The sequence below is a fragment of the Phyllostomus hastatus genome, unplaced genomic scaffold (assembly GCF_019186645.2).
Source record: "Phyllostomus hastatus isolate PE091 unplaced genomic scaffold, TTU_PhHast_1.1 phas_scaffold_501, whole genome shotgun sequence".
Classification (NCBI taxonomy): Eukaryota; Metazoa; Chordata; class Mammalia; order Chiroptera; family Phyllostomidae; genus Phyllostomus; species Phyllostomus hastatus.
In genome coordinates this window covers 31,369,400-31,391,740 of record NW_025334033.1, presented here as the reverse complement: position 1 = coordinate 31,391,740, position 22,341 = coordinate 31,369,400, and the positions used below count along the sequence as shown (strand labels likewise).

Here is a 22,341-nt window from a genome sequence, read left to right as displayed (position 1 = left end):
ACCTCCAGGGAAAGCCGGGGTTTCTAAAGACTAACAGCTGTGTCTCTGCAGTGGTCCAACAGTCGATTAAATGTCAAAGTCCAACCACCCCAATTTCAGGGTGGACAGGTGGACAATTCTTAAACAGTTTTGAAAAGCGGATATTTATTACTCTCTGCTTGCCATGGCTATGGGAAAACCTCCCCCAAGCCTTCATGGCCTGTCTGTTCAGGCTGTTTGTGCGGTGGTTTGGAAGAGGGCAGGCCCCAGGGGCAGGCTGCCCAGGTTCACTTATGGCTACACCATGGGCAGGCTGTGTGGCCTTGGGTGCATGATTCAGTCTCTCTGTGCCTGGGTTTCCTCATCTGTAAGCAAGGCAAAAGTTATTCCCCTTAGGGCTGTGAGTATTAAATGAGATAATCCACATAAAGCCTGGAGACCAGGGCATAACACATAGGGACTGTGCAGGAAATGTTAGTTAAGAGTGAAAGAAAAGAAAAAGACCCTGAAATCCAGAAACATAAAACACCACATGAACTCTGGTTTTAGAATCCCGCATCAGCCTTTCCCACCGCAGGCTCAGAAGCAAACCCTTAGGAATTGAGACCCACTGACCTGCCTGAAAAAGGAATCTAAGATCAGACTTAAGTAAATGTTGCCAGTGTTCACTTAAGTGATACCAATGTGACAGTAGGAGACTGGCAGGCCCTGGGATCCTCTCTCAGCTTCTCCCAGCTCTCAGCAGCAGATGGGAGGTAGGGGGGTAGCTGGGGGCAACTCAGCTCTGGGCTGCAATGGGGGAGGCAGGCTCCTGGATAAGGGTTGAATTTATACCCACACATAGGAGAGAGCAATCCCTCCCATTGAGGAGGAAGGAAAGAGCACAGAATCTCCTATCCCCGGCTTTTGTTCAAGTGTGCAAGCCCAAGTGAGTGCGTGGTCCTCTCCTCCCTCCCTTGTCCGTCTGGTCAGAGGGGGAGCAGCCTGAACTGCACACCACTAGGCCTCCCTCATGGGCCCAGGTGCGCACCTGCCTCAAGCTGAGCCAACCAGAATCACCCCATGGGAGTTCAGGCTCATTCTGCTTGACGCTTGGATGGAAGACAAACTTGGAAGCTGCCATGCTCCCTAGGATGCAGGAAAAGCTAATCTTCAGAGAGAGAGAGAAGGATGAAACACAAGCAGTTGGAGGGAGGTAACTTTCTGGGTTCTCTAAGTCCCACTGGTCTCGTCTGTACCCAAGGCCCAGCCGCATCCTTGTGCTTAGGTTCCTTAAGAGGCCCCTGTACCTTTATGGTAGAAAATCCCATTTTGTCATCAACCTGTCCCTAGCCGTTTCTGGCTATCACGACAACAAGAACCTGAATGAAAGCAATGCGAGGCAAACTCCTCCTTCCCCACAGTGTGACTTCCGGGCACCCTCCCAGCTTCCTAAAGAGTGACTTCAGCCTGCAGAAGGGTACCCTACAGGTGACATCAGCTAACAGGAACAGTCAGCCTCCATCTCCTATGTCCCCTCAATCTTCCCCCAATGCCCTGGGGCCTGTGCTCGTGCAGCCTTTAACTATGCACAGTACGTGTTTCCCACACGCAGGTGTCCCCACATCGGGCATACCTGACCCTTCCTTGTTCATTTCCTCCTTGCCTTTCCTCTTGGGCCCCAACATCCGAGTTCAGGGGTCAGTGTGTCATGCTTCCCAGGTGGTGGCCACAGTCTAACAGGGAGCTTCAAAGCTAGAAGGTCCTTCCTGTTTCTTCAAAATGGGAAGGTGTTTGGGGGGAAATTTTTTTTTAATTTCTTAAATTGGCTTGATGTAAGAATGCTGGAGTAGGAGCAAGGAATCTGGACTCTGGTCCTGGCTTCCCTTCTAACTTGCATGTGACTTTGGGTTTCAGTTTCTTCAGCTGCAGAACGACAGAGCTGGATGAGATCAGAGGCTTTCCAGGGAGCCCTGCTGAGGTCATCACCTAGGAAACCACTAAGGGAAAGAAGACGCCACCGGCCTGCTTCCCTGTACTCGGAGCAGCCCCACCGGTATCTGTTTCACACACTGACCATCCCTGTCACATGTGGGCCCAGCCCGGGCTCCCTGAGAGGCAGAGTCTGAGGTGGTGGCAACCGTGCTAACATTTTAGGAGGGTGTGCAGTGCCAGGAGAGCTGACATGAGGAAAAAGGAGTGAGACAGAGAAGGAAGAAGAGCCCACCAGTGCACTGCTGACCTGGCCACCATGAGCGTCAGCTGATGCAAGATCTTGACTAACCTTCTTTAATGAGGCTGCATGAAGGTTAGGGAAGTTCCTCCAAAAGAAGGAAAAGAAAAGAATGTATGTGCCAACCCATTTCTTGTTGGTCAAAGGTTCACTCCATGGAGTGTCCAACACTCCTGCACTTCTGAGACCAGAATTTCAGAGCGGGTGGGGGTGCAACTGGCTTGTACTGGAATGAAACAAGTGGCAAGGACCTGGGAGAGAGGTGTGGCTGAGAGGAGCTAAGGGGGTGCATTAAAAAGTATTGGGTACAGCCCTGGCTGGCATAGCTCAGTGGATTGAGTGCAGGCTGCAAACCAGGCATTGCAGGTTCGATTGCCAGTTAGGGCCAGTCAGGGAACATGCCTAGGTTGCAGGCCATGGCCCCCAGCAACTGCACATTGATGTTTCTCTCTCTCTCTTTCTCTCTCCCTTCCCTCTCTAAAAATAATAAATAAATAAATAAAATCTTTTTAAAAAGTATCGGGTACAGCTATAATTGAAAAAGAGTAAGAACATTCGCTAAAAGTTGAAACCACTGGGCTGTATCATCTGAAAGGGCCTTTTCAGCTAAAAATTTCCTTGTTGCTGTTCACTGAAATGGCAGCTCAGAGAGCTGAGATCATTTGCCCTTCTGGTGTACAGGAACCATGTCCCCAGAGGGTTACAGGCAATATCCCTGGAAATGTGTACCCCTCCATGGCCAGGAGTTGGGCCAACTTTGCTCTACCCCCCATTCCCTGAAAATTTCCATACAATCTGAGAGCTCATGCAGATGGTGTTTGCAGAGTTCTGATGGGTTGAGAAAGAGAGGACTCATATCCCGCCAGGCTGGGGGCAGTTCCGTCTTGTTCTTTCAGGAAAACCTGGCTTCCCTCAGCCTGGACTCCAGTCCACTCAAGGGCCAGCTGCCGGCTCCAGGCAGAACACAGATTTGTTGGTATTTAAGGGATTAGAGGATTAAATGGGTCAGAGAGGCCCCCTCCACCCAGCCTCATCCTCTAATGGCTGGAAGCCCAACCCCGGGGTGTTACTAAGTCCGTGATTCCATCATGGGTGCCTCATGTCCCTTCCTTAGGAGACCAGCAGGCTTTCAAAAAAGGGCAGCAAATGAGAAATTGGGGTCAGTGCAGGAAGCCTCAATCCTCCTTCTCAGGTGTATACACAGATCAATCTGCAGATGGAAGATCCGATTCACCAAAATTAAACCTGGGATCCAAGCTGACACTGCCTGACCTTGGGCACGTAAGTCCAGCTCAGGAGATTGATTTTTCTTGGCTTCAGAATAGGGACATCACCAGCTCTGCTTATGACAGGTGGGGAGCAAGTGAGAGGGGGGTGAAGCACGCCCTTCAGCGCCCTTCAGCAGAACACGAGGGGAGTAGCCACCCTAGGGACTGCACGCCACAGGCACTAGGCATGGCCTGTTGGCTGGTAGAGCCCAATGTGAGGTGGATAGACAATGACTGGATGCAGGCACCTTCCACAGCTGAGGGAGGGCATTTAGGTTCTGATGAAAGGAGAAAGAAAAAAAATCCAATACAAGTGTCCCAAGAGAAAACACAGTGAAGAAAGTAGAATGGAATAGGCATAGCTCACACCCCTCACAAAACGGAGGAAACATCAGGTCTAGGAGGCCACTGTAAGTAACAACTCCACCAGGGCCGGGCTCTCTGCCAAGTGCTTCCTGTTCACTGCTTCGTTTCCTCGTCCCAACCCTGATGTAGTCGCTGCCACAGGCCTCTCCTCCTCACAGATGAGTACACTGCGGCTGGGAGGGGTTGAGCAGTGTGCCTAAGTGTCAGAGCTGCTGAGGAATAGTACCAGGACTGAAACCTGGGCAATCTGCCTCCCAGACTCTGGTCAGGCTTCATCACTTGTCTCTTCTCACAGGGACACTGTCTCCCCAGGCAGCCTCTTTGCTTCTGATTGTTACTATTCATTATTACTATTCCCTTGACACTCAAGTCCCTCCCCCAGCTCCCAGGTCTGACCCAAGCTTCAGATCCATGGGCACCACAGCCTTTCTGACCCACCTCAACATTAATGCACCCAAGGATGAATTGTCACCCCAAATCTGCTTCCCATTTCCCCACCCCCGGCATTCAAGTCACAGCTCGGACACTTTCTACACGACTCAATGTCATCAACTTTCTCCTTCCCATTGTCACTGTTAGAAGTACAGGCCCTCACTGGAACAACTGCACCCCTCACATTCCACCTCCCAGTCTCCCAGTCTTGCCTTCTCTCATCCATCCCCATGCTGTGGCTGGAAGGGTCTAAAATGCAGTATGGCTGTGCCACGCCCCTGCCCTGTACCTTTGTACGGCTTCCAATAGTTCTCAGGATAAAGGCAGGGTCCCTTCCTGGGGTCCACTCTCTTACTCTTCACCCAGCACTCTGCCGCTCTCACTGAACTTGTTTCTGTTCCTCCAAACACCGGAGTCCCTGGTTGCCGGCCCTCCTGCCTGGCTGTTCCCACTGCCTGGAACACCCTTCCCCACCCGCTGTGTCCTGTCGATGCCTGCTCAGTCTTCACTGTCAGCTCGTACGACCAAAGTCACGTTGGGATGTCTGTCCTCCAGAAGCCTGTCTGATCCCAACCCCTCCAGGTCTCTGTCCGCACAATATTCGGTACTTTCTGCTTCACGCCACTTACCGATCCCCTGCTCCCACCCCCAAACCCTGCTACAGTGGGGTTTATCCCTTCCTGCCCACAGATGTGCTGCTCACAGCAAGAAGTTAGTACACGTTCAAACGGAAGAAAGGGAAACTGACATTTCCAAAGCCACTAAGTCCAAGAGAGTGACAAAGCCAGAATTGAAATCTGCATCACCTGCCCCGCCCCCCATCCCCGCAACTTGGAACGAATTCGAGGGTCCTCTGCGTGTTACCCTCCTACCCCACCGATTATTTAATTCCTAACGTCGAGAGCCACAGAGCTGACTTTGTAAGAAGCAACGTCTTCCATTTGAGGGAGGAAGGACATGAATCCCCCAATCCTTCCTGTCCTCAAGAACTAGGGAAAACCGCCTCGCCTCCTCCCCAGGGGAGCATTTGGGTTGGCCTTTCCGCAGGTGCCTACCCAACTCCAGACCAGTAATCAGGCATCCTCCAGCCCAGGTAAAGCTTCCCACCCCCGCAACGCAGGCGACCCCAGCAAACCCCAGCCCCAACAAGGCCACACGCGCAGCTCACTAGGACCTCGGCTCCGGCTCCTAGCCGGGGACGCCAAGATCGCTGCGTCCTTCCCGCCCAGCGCGGAGCTGCCCCGCCTTCTTCGCTCCCTCGGTCCTTTTCCGGGTCCCTCCCTCCTCTAACCCCCACCGCCAGCCCCGCCCCTGGGTCTGTCTCCCGCTGTCCCGCCCTGGCCCGCCCCTGCGCGCGAGGCATTTGTTGTCGCGGCCAAGAGGCCAGCCGAGCACTCTCTGACTCAGGAAAGCAGGGCCAAGCAGCCGGCCGACCGGCGGCGGGGCAGCCATGGAAGGCACGGCACGGAGGCGGCAGCACCCAGGAGCTGCGGGCGCGCAGCCGGGCGCCTCCTTCCTGCAAGCCAGGTGGGCGCGCTCCCGCGGAGTGCAGTGCAACCGCGTCGCCGCCACGTGATGGGTGCGGGCGGCCCGGGTGGACCGGCGGGCGTCCGGGCCGAGCTGCTGCGGACCCCGGGGTGGGTCGGAGGCTGTCTGTGGGGTCGGGCTTCCTTGCACTACTTTTGTAGCACTCCCTCGCCTGATCCCCGCCTCCCGTTCCGTTCTCTTCCTGTAGGTACCCCAAGCCCTGCGATCTGGCCGGTGCTGGGACAGTAGCTCAGCTTGGAAGACCTCCCCAGGGGCCTTAAAAACTCCGGGTGGGGGCAGCGGGCTCAAAGTACACGACTGCTCACTCGGGTCCCCGACGACGCACTTGCAGACTCGAGTGCCACCTCCAAGTTCTTGGGGTCCCTCCAACCCTGACTAGGACTTGGATCCTGGTGTTAATCAGCCGTGGAACCCAAGACTGAGAATGTAAATGGAAGAGCGGAGAAGTGTGGACGCTTCTCTCCAAAGAAAGAATGAGGAACGGCTGTCTTCACGTGGTCGCTGTCCCCTTTTCTCACGGAAGGGAAGATGCTATTGGTTGGTGTAGTTGGGATCAGGCAGGGCCAAGAAAGAGGCACAGGAGCGCCTTTTGATCTATCCCCCCCCCATTCTACTTTCATCCCATTTTACAGACTAGAAGCATTCTAGTGCAGCAGACATTCATTAAGCATCTCTAGCGTGCCCCGTTCTGTGCCAGGCACTATGCAGGGTGGACAAGGTGAAGACGGGAGGGGCTTACAGTACGGAAGGAGCTAGGAGGTCATCTTGGAGGGCTTCATGGAGGAAGTGGCACTTGTCAAGGTTGGCAACATTTACCCGCTGGTTTCTAACCATGCTGTCGCCAGTGTTTTATCTGTGGGTTAATTCTAAACTTTGAAAATCGACGTGTAGTTTTTCAGTAAATCAGCCATGTAAATAGTGTTCCCTACAAAGCCAAGTACCATATTTTTCAGACTACAAGACACACTTTTTTAAACCACATTTTTTGCTTCAAAGTTTTTTTCCCTGTTTTCCTCCTCTATAACCTAGGTGCGTCTGGGGTCTGCACCATAAGATGCACCTAGGTTTTAGAGGAGGAAAATAGGAAAAAAACTTTTGAAGCCAAAAATGTGGTTTAAAAAAGTGTGTTTTATACTCTGAAAAATACGGTAATATGTAACAGTTACATTTGCTTTCTTACATTGCTTTTGTTTTTCCTGGAGTTTGTACTTCCTTTTTTCCCCTCTTATTATTTGCCTTTATTTTCTCATGTTTTGTTGAAGCTTTGCATCATGTCGGGTATTTGTAGAACCCAAGTCATTCTGTCTCTAGTCCCTATTCATGGGCCCTGCTTTACTCCACCGCAGCCGCAGCCGAGACCCCTTCCCTTTCTGCCAGGCAGCCCTGCAGATGCTGCTGACTGCTTTGAATATTTCAGCTGCATGGTATGCGCTCCCCAGCTGCTGTGGTATCAGTGTCCCCCATATGGTAGACTTGCAAACCGGCGAGGAGAGGAGGCCAGCCTCGTTTTGGATTACCTGCCATTGTGCTGTCACTGTTGTTCTCAGCAGAAGTTTCTGATGAGTGAGACCTAGAGCTGGCATAGGCTTGGGGACGCGCAGGTGTCAGTGTGTGAAGTCTGTGGAGTCAGCAACTTGGGACAAGCTTAAGATTGCTCACCCCCAGGACAGGATCTGGGGGAGGGGGCGACTTCACCCTCCATGATCTGCCTGCGGGGTTCAGAGATCCGACAGCAAAAAAACAGGTAGATGCCGATCCGTGGTTCCCAAGTTGGGTGTCTGCCCTGTACCTGCCCTTTTCTGTCCTGCCCTGCTAAGCCAGCCTGGACTGATGGCAAGGAGCCCCACTGGCTGAGGTTCCTCCTAAGGTGGCAGAGGAGATAGTTACTGAGCCCCTGTAGGGTCACAGCTTCCTGAGACCCACACCTACCTGCTTTTCCGGGCTTTCAAAATGCCTTTAGCCCCCGTACCAAACAACCTTCCCTTTGCCCAGTTTGGAGGCTTCTAGAGCAAAACACTGAGGGCTCTTCTCCTTCTCCATCCAAGTCCTTCCGACCTGGCAGTTATCACTGTCTGCTTGTTGAGGCCCTCACACAGTGGTCACTAAGGGGCAGGGGCAGGGTGGGCTCAGACCCCTGAGCAGCCCTCCCAGTTAGTTTCTGAATGTCTACCCATTCTGAAAGCGCAGCCAGCCCCACCCTTTTCTTTCTCCCCTCCATAAGCCAGGCATCTCAACTCCATGCAGTGCCTTTCCCACTTTTACCTCCGGGCCTTTGGTCCTGCTCTCCTGCTGCTTGTCTGCCTAGTTAATGTGCCCGACCATGCTTTGGGCTCCCTTCCTTCTGCACTTTGAGTACTGTTCCAGGCTGCACTGGTCCCTCTCTCACTCGATCTCCTAGTGGGCTGCACAACTTAATCTAATAAACAGAAACAGAACAGCAAGCAGCTAAGATCACAGGTCTTAAGTTCACGTAGACCCAGGTTTGAATTCGGTGCTGTTCAGCATTCCTGGGTGGAGAGTGACTGAAAGCCGGTGCGAACTGTAGCACCCTTGGCAAAGGGGAGTGTATTGGCTCGTGGGGCCAAACCACAGGCCTTGGGGATGCCTGGGACAGGAAATGTGAACACTCTCAGAGCTTTTTCTCCCCTTTTTCCTTGATCCTTTCAGCAGGGCTGCTTCATTTTCACAGGGCTGTCCCTGGAAGCTGGAACCTTGGCCATAGGCAGCTGCAGGTTTGCATCTTAGCACCCCAGCACCAGAGAGGAAGGTGCGCTTTCCACAAACACTTGTTAGAAAAGTCCTGCATGGTCCAGCCTGGGTTACTGGCCCTCTCTGTGGCTAAGGAAACATCTCTCTCTCTCTTTCTCTCTCTCTTTCTCTCTCAAAACTGATTTTAGAGAGAGTGGAGCGGGGAGAGAGAGAAACACCGATTTGTTGTTCCACCCATCCATGCATTCATTCGTTGTTTCTTGTATGTGCCCTGACTGGGGATCGAACCTGCAACCTTGGCCTATCAGGGTGATGTTCTAACCAACCAAGCTAGGCCCGGCCAAGGGAGAAACATCATCTCATACCAGAAGAAGCAGGGAATGGGCAATAGGCTGACAAAAGGAGTAGTTGCTGCAGCTCCTTATTACGGTAAAGGTGACATTGGCTAAGCACGTGTTGCCTGTAAGCCTCAGTCTCCTCATCTGTAAAACAGGAGGGATAAGCCCTGCTTCCTGGTGTTGCTGTGAGGGTGCGACGAGACAGTGCAGGTGAAGCTCTTAGCACAGCACACAGTTAGGCTTGACCAGTGGAGGGGGCACCATGCAGAGGGGACAGGAAGGCTCAGCTAACCTGGGAAGGCCCACACCAGCTATTGGGCCTGCCACCAGAGGATGGTAAGATCCCAGGAGCTTGCCTTCCTGGTCTCACGGCTGCTCTGCCAGCCCAGTGTGGGCCATTCATGGAATTGTCTGAAAAGGATCCTGGAAAGTCAGAGAAGCAATAGCAATCTTGACAGAGGAAAACCTCTGGGGTGTCTTTAAGCTAATGTTTGCCACTAAAAAGAATGAGTAACTAGTAATTGAGACTGTTTCAAATCAGCTAGCAATCACTGAGCCTAAACCAGGTACTGGGCTGAGAACTCTGGAGAATACAAATCCGTGTCTCACAGTTTCTTTTCTTGGCACAAATGGGACAATGAAATGCACACCTCAATCATTTTAGGAAGTAGCGGGCTGCTTGTCACTGGGGGTGTGCAACTGCGGCGGGCATGCCGAGAAGTGGATGTAGACTGGTGGGAAGTGGGCGAGTTGAGAGACACTAAAAGTCACTCCTTGTTTTGAAGGTCTAGATAAGAGAGGACACTCCAGCCCTGTGCTGTCATGGCCAGGCTGGGAGTTGGAGATGAAGCACTCCCTGCAGTGGGTCTGGTGGGGCTTTGGGAAAATCTTCATCAGGGAAGCCTTCCTGGAGAAGGTGGTGCACGCACTGGCCCTTGGACTTCAGCTCATCTGTAAAGAACAGAAGGCTAAATGGAGTGGGGGACAGGCATCCAAAGATGTATTGTCAGATGGTGTTGCACTTCTTGCCATGGCTCTCACATCAACTCGTCCCCGCTGGCTTCCTTCTCAAGTTTCACTGTGGGTTGGTGGAAAGAGGGCTACCAGCAGCCCCGTTCATACCCCTTATGGTTCAGGAACCAGGTGTAGGGAGGCCCTGTTCATCCCAGTCTACAGCCTTTAAGGCAGATTTCACTAGAGGGCTCTGACTGGTGCAGCTCAAGTCACATGCCCATCCGACTGACCAATCACTGTGGACACAGTGATTGCAGTGGAGGTTAAAAACATATGCTCTTAAGCCTAATCATTTAGATTCACATATTTAGCAACAAATGGAGCAAGTTACTTCATACTTTGGGTCTCTGTTTTTTTACTTGTAACATGGGGGTAATATTCCAACCTCAAAGGGTTTCTGTGACTATTAAAACAATTAAATGAGAAAGTGCATGTAAACAGCCATAATAGTGCCTAGAATACAGCAAGTGCTCAATAAAGGTTAGCTGCTATCCTCCATCATCACATATGTTTTTCAGCTGCGTTTGTATCCTTCACCCCATCTGATTTCCTCACCCTTCTGTGGGTGAGAAAACCCGACACTGTGCCTGCATGGCAGCTTCCTACCTGAGTCTCAGAGTCAGGGCGGCTGGAGTTCACTCCCAGGACACCTTCCCCTAGGCCACAGGCCCTGACCCCACTGTTTCCTTCAGAGTCCCTTTCCTAGAATGTAATTAGGTGTGCTTCCTCCTGCTCCCAAACCCCCAGACCTTTCTGTGGCTCCCGGGTGGCGGGCAGGGGAGATGCCTGTGGGAGGAAGGGAGCGCACTCACCCCTGTCATCTGTTCCTTCGCAGACATGGTCCCATCAAAGCCGATGAGGCCGCTGGCACCGCTCCCTTCCACCTCGACCTCTGGTTCTACTTCACTCTGCAGAACTGGGTTCTGGACTTTGGCCGCCCCATTGCCATGGTGAGTGTGAAGCTGTGGGCAGCCTCAGCCAGCGGTGAAAAGATTTAGTGTGATCTGAATTAGCTGCGTGACCTTAGATAAGTCATTTCCTCTACTGGTAAACAGCAAGAGTAGGCCTGGATGATCATGTCCTTTGACTCTATGACTGTGGCCAGTGAGGCAGCTGCCAGCAAGCAGGGGAAGGGCTCTGGGAGCCTGAACAGTCATATTATTCCTGACTCCCAAGTTGGAACTCAAATTCCTGAACAGTCATACTGTGCCCTACTTCTGTCTCACCTCCAGATCACCAAACTGGAGGAGTGTGGGAAAGAAAGCAGAGCGTCCCCACTGGCCATCCCCACAGCCCTGAAATAGTATTATTTTTCTGGAGGTGGGGTATAGGCTGATTTTGCATATTATGTATGACTCTGAGCCTCGGGTAATTTTTGTGCCATCTGATGAAACTGTCCCCTTCCCTCCAGGGCTACTTCATGCATCAGTGTACAGTGGTGGCCTCCACAGAGGAGATTCATACTGAAAGAGCACCAAATGCCCTCACTTGTGATAAATGATGGATAGACGGATAGATAGATAGATAGATAACAGAATGTGAAAAAATTGAATGAGGCACCACCAGGTACCAGTGTGTTAATTTTTGTATGGGGGTGGTAAAAATAACATTATCCTCCACTGGAACTGACACCTTGCACATGCTAGTGATAATGCAATTAGCAAAGCCCTTTGGGAAAGCAGGTTGTCAGGTGATAACTGGGACCTTGAATAGTGCCTAGCAAGGTATGTGCTCAGTACACTTTTATTGCATGAATAATAATAACAGTAAGGTAGAAATAGCAGCTAACATACGTGAAGTGCTGACTCTGTTCTAAGCTCTTTATGTGGTTAGATCTACTCAGTTCTCACGCTAACATTCCATTAATCTCACCTTTATAGATGAGACTTGAGGACAGAGAGGGTGGCTGGCTCACGCTCACCCAGCTAGCAGTGGGCGAGCCAGCATCCGCACCCAGGCACCCTGGCCCCAGAGCCCACCCCCTTCCCATCATGTCAATCTCCAGAACCTTGATATGTTCATCCCTTCTGACCCAGCAAGATCACTTCTAAAAATCTGCCCTGAAGACGTAAAGAGACAACAGCCTGTCTACTGGAAGATGTTCTTTGCAGTGTTGTTTACAGTAGCCAGAACCCGCGAGTGATTCTGGTGTCCAGCGGTAGGGACTGGGTCAGTCAACTTCACTGTGTCTAGTATAGAGCATGCTACCTGGCCATAAAGCAGGAATTATGGATACTACGGAGCAACCTGGAATGTTTAAGGAGAAAAGAGGTCCCTAAGTGGCATGAGTTATTAACTGATTGTAAGTCAGTTACAGTCCTAAGAATTTCTTATTCTTTATTTTTATTGTGTGCATTATTACATATGTCCCCTTTGCCCTCCACCCCATCACCCTAACAATCTCATAGACATTTTCAAAGACAGAGGGGAGGAAGAAAAGCTTTCCTGGCAGTGTGTCAGGGAGACATTATGGTGGGTGCTGGTTCTGTTTTCTGCAGACATTTTTTTTAATGTAGGAGAAAGAAAAGAGACAGAGTCAGGAGTCGGGGCATCTGACCAGGTTTTGGGTGACCATGGGCAAGCCACTGTCATTTGGGCTTCAGTTCTCTCATCTATATAAGACTGGCAAACCAGCTGCCCTGAGCCCCCTGCCCTTCCGACATGAAGTTCCCGCATACTGGAGGACAGAGGAGCTGCCATCAGACTGGTGTTCCGGAGAAGGGAGAGAGGAGGCCAGGAACAGGGTCAAGGCTCCGCCCACTCTCTAGGAGTCAGTCTCATCCTGCCTAGAGTTGCTGTGGCCACGCTAACCCCAAGCCCACTCTCGGGGAGAAGACACATTTGAAAAGCTCATGCATACACTGGAGCTTTTCAAATGTATGCACTATAGTCCCAAACTTCTAGTAACTACAAAATAAAACCATTTACCAGTTATAAAAGTAATATGCAGTAGTTGTAACAAGTCAGTCCATACCCAGGTGTACAAAGTAGTAAGACTCTCCCTTTCCAGCCCCACCCCTGACAGTTTGGAGGACACCCTTCCACTCCTTTCCCTACTCACACAGACACACGTGCACATCCTTATTCTTTTCCTAACCAAAGTGAGATTTTACTGCACACCTTATTCTGTAGCGTGCCTGTTTTACTTGATCATGGAGAGCTCTCCACGTCAGTACATGTAACATGTCACTTCTGTTGGTGGTTGCTGAGCCTTCTTTATCTGTAGTGAACATGTACTGTAGGCTATTTGATTAGTCCTGTTCGGCTGGAGAGCCAGCCTGTTTCTGGTGTTTTGCTGTCACAAAGAGTATTTCCGCCACCATGTGTGTCTTGCTGTAAATAAAGATACAGAGCTACACACACAAATAAGAGAAAGAAAGAAATTGAGATTTCTGTGTCCTGAGAGTGGTATTTCTGCAGATTAGTTTTATCCAATGTGCCATTTTTGAATTAAAAGAGTTAAAATTTTTTAGTTTTTATTGAAATCTTTGGTCACTACCCATGTTCTCAGTCAACAGACACTGGAAGTGTGGTTTGGTGGAGTGTGTGTGTATGATATTTTGACCTTGAATAAGGATGGTCACTGTGACCCCATGAGGCCAGGACTTCCTGGGGTAGACCAGACGGAGGAGCTGCCCCAGCTGCCTCCTCTCCCGGGGAAGGCCGGAAACGGAGAACTGAGACGACTCTGGAGGACTCACTTATCTTCTCCTTTGTTCCGAATGTTCCAAATCTTGGTCTGATTTGGAAGGGGCCATCTGCTCAGTGGACAGGGCCTTTTCCCACACCTGGGCCCAGCAGCCAGAAGAGCTTGTCATTGTCATAGGACCTGGAGTGCCACACCCCTGGGAGTCCACATAGACCGCCTGGGCCACATTCCCTATGTTGCGGATGGGAAACCTTACAGAGAGCAAGGACTTGCCCACGGTCACCAGGAAAGCTGGTGTCACCACCGAGTCCCAGAGGAGCCTCCAACGACCAGGCCAGTGCCCAGGGACATTTACTGAGCACCCCCCAGGAGAGGGGCTCAGGCCTGGATTCACATCTCCCATGTGCCTGGGCACGAGTCCATTTAACTTGCCCACGTAACTCTGTGTCTCTGTCCCAGAGCTGCCAAGGGGATCCCAAGAGATCACAGAAAGAATTAAGAGTGTGTGAAGGAGGTAGGGGCTGACTCCTCCAGGGCCTCGTGGGCCTCTGCCTGGTGAATCCACTCCTTCTCTTGTTCCCTAGCTGGTGTTCCCTCTCGAATGGTTTCCGCTCAACAAGCCAAGCGTGGGGGACTACTTCCACATGGCCTACAACATCATCACGCCCTTTCTCCTGCTCAAGGTACGGTCCCAGTGCCCCTGCCCTCCCTCCCCACCCTCATCGCCACCTCCCGCCGACAGGCAACTGGTGCCAGCCCTGCAAGCGCCCTGAATCAGGCTCTCCCTGCCTGCGCCTAGGGACGAGAACTGTGATAGAGGGACACGTCGAGGGCCGGGGGGCGCAGGGGAGGCAGGTGCCCCTGGCTAGAAGGGATGGAGAAGGCCTCCCCAAGGGGAAGTGTTTGATTTGGGCCTCAGCCCGCTGTACCAAGGAGAAGAGGGGAAGAGGCATTCAGGCAGAAGGACCTAAGGACAAGGCCATGCTCAAGAAACCATAATACAGGCTGGGAGGCTGAGGTGGGAGAGGCTGGGTTGCCCGGGAAGAGGGCAGGGACCCGTTAGGAAGGCAGGTGAGGGCCAGGTGACAGGAATGGCAGCAACGAAGGGGGAACCCCCTCCTCTGGCCTGGAGACCCCTGACTTTGAGGTGCCACTGGGAGCGCAGAGCTCACCAGGGCTGCTGGCTGCGCACTTTGCCACATAAGGGCTCTTCACTGTCACCATCTACTATCCTCATCATTTTGTTTTTAGATATTTCAAACCTCTGGAAGTCAGAAATGTGTAACTGCAGAATTGAGAGGGGTCCTCAGCTAAACAATTTAACTTCAGAAGCACCCGCCCCTCTCCCATCCCTGTCATTTCTTTGTGTTTGCCACGGAGCAGTCACTCAGATATTGGAGGGTCTCTTCAACAGGCCCCCCCAACCACCCAGGGACACAACTCGGGCGGTGGGAGGGCTGACCTTCACACCCCAGCTTCTGGGTGGAAGGCCTGGCTGTCACCTCCAGGACGTGGCTTGCATGTGACCCCGGGTGAAGAGCTGGCCCCTGCTTCCTCTCTGGGGAAAGGAGGCGCTATTCCCACGGTCCTGTTGGCGTCAGAGGGGTCATGTGAGACTCCGGAGGGTGGGCTGGCCCACTAAAGGGACCCACAAATTTGTGAGTGACTTCCCAGTGGGTGGAGCCCACCCCACCTCAGGTGCGAGGGAGTGAGGCAGAGGGTGTCTCCTGTTTTTGACCCAAGGGGTCAAAGCGCTAGGCCTCCCTCTGACCGCAGCTCATCGAGAGATCGCCCCGCACCTTGCCGCGCTCCGTGGTCTACGTCAGCATCATCACCTTCATCATGGGCGCCAGCATCCACCTGGTGGGCGACTCCGTGAACCACCGCCTGCTCTTCAGTGGCTATCAGCACCACCTGTCGGTCCGTGAGAACCCCATTATCAAGAATCTCAAGCCGGAGACGCTGGTGAGGTGGCCTCCCCCACTGCATGTAAACCCTAGAGGCCAAAGAGATGCCCCCGCCCATCACTGTGCCCGACCCTCTGTTGAGGGCAGTCTGCTAGTGAGGGCACAGTCGCAGGACAAGCCAGGACACCCGTGTTATTAGGGAGTGCGCGCTGACTTCCAGCTGGGCCCCTCCCTCTGGAGCGGCAGGGTGTGAGGAAGGAGGAGGGGGTGGGGGGGCAAAGGCCGGGCGTGGGGGAGGGTGACCAGGGGGCTCTGTGGGCCGGCCCCTCTCACCCTGTCCCCCCTTGCGCCCTCAGATCGACTCCTTCGAGCTGCTTTACTACTATGACGAGTACCTGGGCCACTCCATGTGGTGAGTGATGGGGTCAGTCTGTCTACGCAGGGACCCTGGCGCCCCGCCAGCTCTGCCACCGGTTTCAGGGACACCGACCAGCCTCTCTTGGGCCTCGGCCCTCCAGGCGGTCCTCGAGCACGGAGGCTGGAATGGGTTCACCTCCCCTCCCTGCAGGGTAGCTGCAAGCTCCGGTGGGGCGCACAGGGCTTGGCCCCTCCGCCTCTTCCCGCCGGGCTGTGCCCGCGGTAGCCACTAGAGGGCAGCGAGCGGCCGTCCCGCCCTCGCCCAGATCCTGCAGCAGATGGGGGAGGAGGAGGCGTTCGCACTGATAAACATCCCCTCTACCCCGCAGGTGATGTGGGGGTGAGGACCCACAGAATGCCCTGTCGTGGCCTTTGGGGGTGGAGGAGGGAAGCAGCTGATGAGGGCCAGCTGGACCAGGTTGGACGGTGCTGTTTATGCTCCCCACCCTCAGAACTCTCAGGAATTGCCCCTCCCCTTCTCTCCGCACTAATGGAGGGGGGCGGTGCTCAGCCACGGGGTGTTCAGAGCCCAAGCGTGGAGCAGTCATCCAGTCATCTGTCCCAAATACCGCCCCCCCCCCCACCGCCCTACTTTACATAGGATAAGCGGGGGGCCAGTGGAAGAAGGTGTGAGCATGGACTGACAGCTAGGTAGTGACAGAGGCAGCCCTGGACCTGGAGGCCTCGCTCCTCAGTGAGGCGGGCTCTCCTGTCGCATGTGTCTTACACTTGTCACCGTGTTTCCAGGATCTGTTTCGGAGCATGCACAGTTGCTCCTCCTGGCTCAGGGGGTTCTTGACAGGCTCCTTGCCAGCTCTCCCAGACCTGTGCCACAAGACCCTTCCCATGGAAGGCCAGAGAGGGGAGGAGAGAGGAGCTGCAACAGCGGGAGGACAGGGAGTGTATGGGGGCCAGGAGAGGGGGAACGAGAAGGGTGGGTAAGGAGACAAGAGCCGGGGTGAGAAAAGGGGTGCATGGGAAGAGCGGCCTGTGTGGGGGGGAGGAGAGAGAGTAGTCCTTTTGAGTGAGGGGTGTGTGGGGGGCGAGGGTGGGGCCGTGGGCTGAGTGTGAGTGAAGGGGCTTCACAGAGCTCCTGGGAGGCCCCCAGCAGGTGCAGTTCTCCTTTGTACTCACCTGGACCTCAGGCCGCTCTCTGCTCAGCCCTGCTGCTTGCACGTTTCCCGGCCAGTGTGGGGCTGAGGCTGCAATAGGCTCTGTGCCTGAGGCAGAGACACCCTCTCACACGATGGCATGAGTGAGGTGGCCAGGGCAATGTGGAAGGACACACCCCCATCCCCGCCAGCCTGTGGGCCTCTGAGTTGCATGTGCCCAGGGAGCAGGCCTCACCTTCCTGCTTCCCTCCTACCCCACCCTGGACCCCCAGCACAGGAAAGGCTGGCAGGGGCTATGAGTGCCCTCCCCCAAACCAGGCATCTTATAGCCCATGAAGTGACACTGCACGGGATGTTGCAAGAGACCAGTGCAAGGACCCGTGGGGAAGGCGGCCTGGGAGGCGGGTGGGAGGGGCAGCCGGGCAGGCCTCTGAGGCACTGGCTTCCCTGTCGCAGGTACGTCCCCTTCTTCCTCATCCTCTTCATGTACTTCAGCGGCTGCTTCACTCCCACCGAAGCTGAGAGCTCACTGCCAGGGGCGGCCCTGCTCTTGGTGGTGCCCAGTGGCCTGTACTACTGGTGAGTGGACATTGGGAATGGAAGGGGTGCTCTGATCCAGGCACTAAAAATGTGCCTTTGACCACAGAACTGCTATGTGACCCCAGGTGAGACCCTCCATATTGGAGCCCCTGCTTCCTCCTCTCCCCTTGCGGACAGTGACAGTGGCATGTTGTGGTCAGTCTGTTACCAGGAAACCAAGCCTGAGGGTGTTGGGGCCAATAGACTCCATCTCTAACACCAAGTCCTATAGAGCCCCTGGGTCTCAATTTCCCTCCCTGTGAGTTGGGGTAAGACCTGCTTGTCTCCATCTCAGAAGCTGGTGAGAATCCAGGGAGAGACAAAGAAGCTTTATAAACTAGAAAGCACCGTGTTGATGACAAAGACAGATAAGGGGGGAATTCCATGGCCTGGAGCTCCCCGCCTGGTGTCTTTCCCTCCAGCTCTCTCTTCGCCTTAGAGAGGACCCACACTCTTACCCCTCCTCCCCTTACTTCTGCCCTGAAAACAGGCCCCCCTGGGGTGGGGGGTGAGTGTCACAGGAAGGGCCGGTCCTTCTCTCATGGGAAGCCTTCACTGAAATGGAAAGGACCTTCGTTCCTGGGGCCAGCTGCAGCCCAGCTCCAGGGTCTGTCCCCTGACTGGCTGAGAGGGTCCACCCCTGAGGACAGGATTTTAAAAAATGGGTGTCGACTACAGCAAGAGGGAAGGAGGTTAGACGTGGGAAAGAGCTTCCCGCCCAGTTTGTACCCAGAGCGTGTTAGTGCAGTGAGAGCCGCAGCAGCAGCCTCAACCACTTGTGGAGCAGTGTGCTTTCCAAGTGACAGCTGTACACAGCCCTTGTCAGTAACCTTGAAAACGGGGCCATTTGTGCCCCTTCTATGAGGAAAAAAACAGGCTTTGAGATGTCATATAAATTCCCCAGGGTCACACAGCTGCAGAGCTATAATTCCTTGAGTGAAGTGGGTCAGCATTGGGGTTCTCTCTGGAAGAGGGGAGTGGACCAGATAACCTCTCAGAAGCCCTCCAACAAATGTCCCTGCGTTTCTGGCCATGTGCTAGGTGCTGCCTTTGGAGCTGCAGGGAACCCTGGGAAATCTGAGACTGTGCCCCATCCTTCAAGGAGACAGTAGTGACAAGTCCCATAAATTGCAGCTGCATTCCCAAACTCAAATGTGTATAGGAACCAAGCTGGTAACAAAAATGTATCAAGCAAACATCAAGTGAGGCAACAGGGAATGGTGGGGATTGTGGCAAACTGTAAAATAATGCTCTGATGGAGCAGCTGCTTTCCCGTCTAATCAGTTATTGTCATGTGAGAATACAAGTCTAATGTGACCAGAGAAACCAGAAATCTACATTTTCAGGCATTTTGTTATTTAAATATTGGCAACAAAGTCAACATTTTTAAAAATAGCAACTTCCCAGCCAAATCACTATGCTGCATAGGGGCTGTGGCTCAGAGCGGTGTGGTCCCATGAGCCCCTCATTAGATGTGCTGTTCTGACTGACTGACTGATGGGGGCGGCCTGGTCCCTGGGTGGAGGGGGGATGGCAAGCAGGATAGGGCTGCCACAGCACCCGCTTCATCTCACCCACTGGCCTCCTCAGGTACCTGGTCACCGAGGGCCAGATCTTCATCCTCTTCATCTTCACCTTCTTCGCCATGCTGGCCCTCGTCCTGCACCAGAAGCGCAAGCGCCTCTTCCTGGACAGCAACGGCCTCTTCCTCTTCTACTCCTTCGCCCTCACTCTCCTGCTTGTGGCCATGTGGGTCGCCTGGCTGTGGAATGACCCTGTGCTCAGGAAGAAGTACCCAGGCGTCATCTACGTCCCTGAGCCCTGGGCCTTCTACACCCTCCACGTCAGCAGCCGACACTGAGTCCCTGGCATCGGCCACTGGTGCTCTTTTGGCAGGAGATGGGCCACAGAGGGAGTCTGAGCAGGGGAGTGTATGTATGTGTGCGCATATGTGTGTCCACCCACCTGTGCATAACCGTGACTGAGAACATGAGTGGGAGTGTGCATTGTGTACATGGATAGGTGTGTGTGTGTGTGTGTGTGTGTGTGTGTGTGTGTGTGTGTGTATGCATGCATGTATGGAGTGTGTCGTTAGGAGACTTGATTGTTTCAGTCAAGCTTCTGTTTGGTTTGGATCTTTCCGGGGTGGAATTTAGTTTCAGGCAGTGTGTCCAGGTCAAGACATGAGCCCTGCCTCCCTATGAACCTGGCGAGAGTCGGGGCCCCCGTCCCTCTTACTGCTCAGGGCTGATCCCATCTTCCTGCGAAGCCTCTGCTGCTACCCCTGCAGGGAGGCCTGGGGGTGGCCGTGAGGAGGGGATTTGGTGTGTCACCCCCCCCCCCCCGCCCGGCCCACTCCTCAGACCCACCCTGACCCTGGAACCAGATTACACACATTACATGAACTTTCTGTGTATTACTGAGCAAAGCATGTCCCTTCTCTGGGTTTCATTTGCACTGGAAGAGCGCAGGGTCCCAGAGTGGGTTGGTGGCTAGTTGCGGTCTCCTCTTGCATCAGCCTGGGAATGGCAAGAAGTTTTATACCATCACTGTCCTCATACCCTGAAAGGGGTATGTGCACCCCAGACCCTCACCCCACCTCAGGTTATGTGAGGAGTTGAGCCACTCACCCCCAAGGATGCATCCACCCCAGTTGGGGTATGCACCCCAGCCTACCCCCCAACCACCGGCCTGATGTTGGGGGTCTGGCGGTGGTAGCTCCCCCACCAGCTCCCTCTGCCAGAAGCTCTGCCTCCATCCTCTCCCTCCAGGGGAGCTGTGGCACCGCTTCCTGTCAGCCCAACTGCAGGTGTCGGAGCTGCAGCTGATGGCAGAGTTCTCGAACACTCGCACTATTCCGTGAACCGTGTGAAGGAAGGGGGGGGTGTTGAGGCTCTCTGCAGTCGGCCTTGTCTCAGTCTGGATCTCAAGCCTTCTGCCAGGGCCCTGCTCCCAGAAAAGAGTCCTCGTTCCCAGCAGGACGCCCCGACCCTGCTTCCCCCAGGCACTGCACACAGGTCTCCAACAGCCGCATTCCCAGCAGCCCTGGCCCACGTGTGCTTGTGGGTGTCGGGGCCTGTCTTGCTTTCCCCGGGTTCTCAGGGAGCCCCGTGCCTCAGATTCTCCTTTCATGTTGGGGGCCCTCTGTTGCCCCCTTACAGGTTCCCCAGCCTCTGGCCAGTCCCTGTCTGTGGGCAGCATCAGTGGTGAGAGGTGTGAATAAAGGCAGTGTGAACTGGGGAAGCAGGAGGAGGGGGTCCCTGGAACAGGGGAGGGAGTGGCTGGTCTGGGGCCCAGGCAGGAGTGCTGGGCGGACCCCAAGGGCCCACTCAGTCGGACCTGGCTGCCACTGGCCCTTCATGCCACTTTGTAGGGTCCCTGGGTTGGGGAGCAGTGAGAGCAAAAAAGGCCTGGGTCAGGCCCAGCCCCCTTCAGAGGAGTGGGGGGTGGGCAGGATGGAGTGTCTCCAGGCCTGCCCCTCAGAGATACCCCAGCCCAGTCCAGAGGCTGAAGCAGAGAAGGCCCCCTTGGAGGAGGGGGTGGGGGGCTAAGTTTGGAGGTTGGTGCTTAGCCTTGGGCCAATCACTTATCTCTAGGGGCCTCAGCTCTTGATCTTCAAAGGTTCCAGCGTCTCCAGGCAGGTGGGCAGGCAGGCCCGGAACTCCCTGGGCTGCTGTTAGCAGACAACACGGGAGGGGCGGCTGGGAAGGAGCCTTTCCGCACCCTTGAGCCCCACTGCCCTACCTGCCTGGCAGCCTCGTTTGGTTCCCTCCCCAACTCCGGGGCACTGCCCCTCCAACCTCTCCAGGGCCTAGTCACAGACTGACACGACAGGCATCTTCTGAGCAGGCGCGGGCCTGGCTGTGTGGGGGCCCAACGCTTGGACAAGGTGAGGGGCCCTTGAGAACAAAACAGGAGGAAAAACAGTGGGTACAAAGGATGAGAGTGAATACCGTTGGCCCTTGCACAACATGGGGGTCAGGGGCGCTGACCCCTGCAGATCCCTAGTCCTGCATGTAACTTTTATTTTTAATCCTCACTGGAGGACATGCCTAATGATTTATAGAGAGGGGGAGGAGGGGAGGGAGAGAAACATCGATGTGAGAGAGAAATATCAATTAGCTGCCTCTCGGATGCTCCCCAACCAGGACCAAACCCACAACCCAGGCGTGTGCCCTGACCGGGAATCGAACCAGTGGCCTTTCAGTACAACATCCAACCCACTGATCTGCACCGGCCAGGCCCACATACCTTTGACTCCCCCAAAACTTCACTGCAGTCAGTCCTTACATCCTTGGGCTTCACATCCATGGATCCAAAGAATATTTCACTGACCACTGCTACCCTGCTGTCCACCAGAAGCCCACTTGATAACTAGTATTTTCTGTTGTATGTGTCATATACTGTATTACAATAAAGTAAACTAGAGAAAAAATGTTTTTAAGAAAATAAAAAAGGAGAAGAAATACGTGTATTTATTGAAGAAACCCACACGTAAGTGGACTTGCACAGTTCAAACTAGTGCTGTTCAAGTCAACATAGAACGGGAAGAAGCCACAGCGAATTATTAGAGGCTTAGAGATTTGTGTCCCTTTTCGCAGACCTGGGTAGGTCACTGGAAAGGTCTCCCTGGAAATGCTCTAATTACCACCTGGCTCCACTCCACCAGCCGAATCGGAGACCCGGCGGTGGGGGCCCCGTGGTATGGAGGGGTTCCGTTTCCCGTGCAGCGTTGAAGTGCAGCATGAACGCGACCCCGGGCAGCACACGGGTTGATGAATCTTTGGGTAGTGAGCCCTCGTGTAGCCACC

The 22,341-nt window shown here is 54.0% G+C and overlaps 1 protein-coding gene across 1 annotated transcript; it reads left to right on the top strand.

Annotated features, from left to right (window-relative positions):
• Nucleotides 1–5,595: 5,595 nt before the first annotated feature.
• On the top strand, nt 5,596–21,985 carry CLN6 (CLN6 transmembrane ER protein). Its single transcript, XM_045823652.1, has 7 exons — nt 5,596–5,784; nt 10,702–10,816; nt 14,100–14,198; nt 15,292–15,480; nt 15,779–15,834; nt 17,408–17,530; nt 19,121–21,985. Exons 1-7 carry the CDS (start codon nt 5,708–5,710, stop codon nt 19,389–19,391), a joined length of 930 nt encoding a protein of 309 aa, XP_045679608.1. The 5' UTR covers nt 5,596–5,707; the 3' UTR covers nt 19,392–21,985.
• Nucleotides 21,986–22,341: the final 356 nt, after the last annotated feature.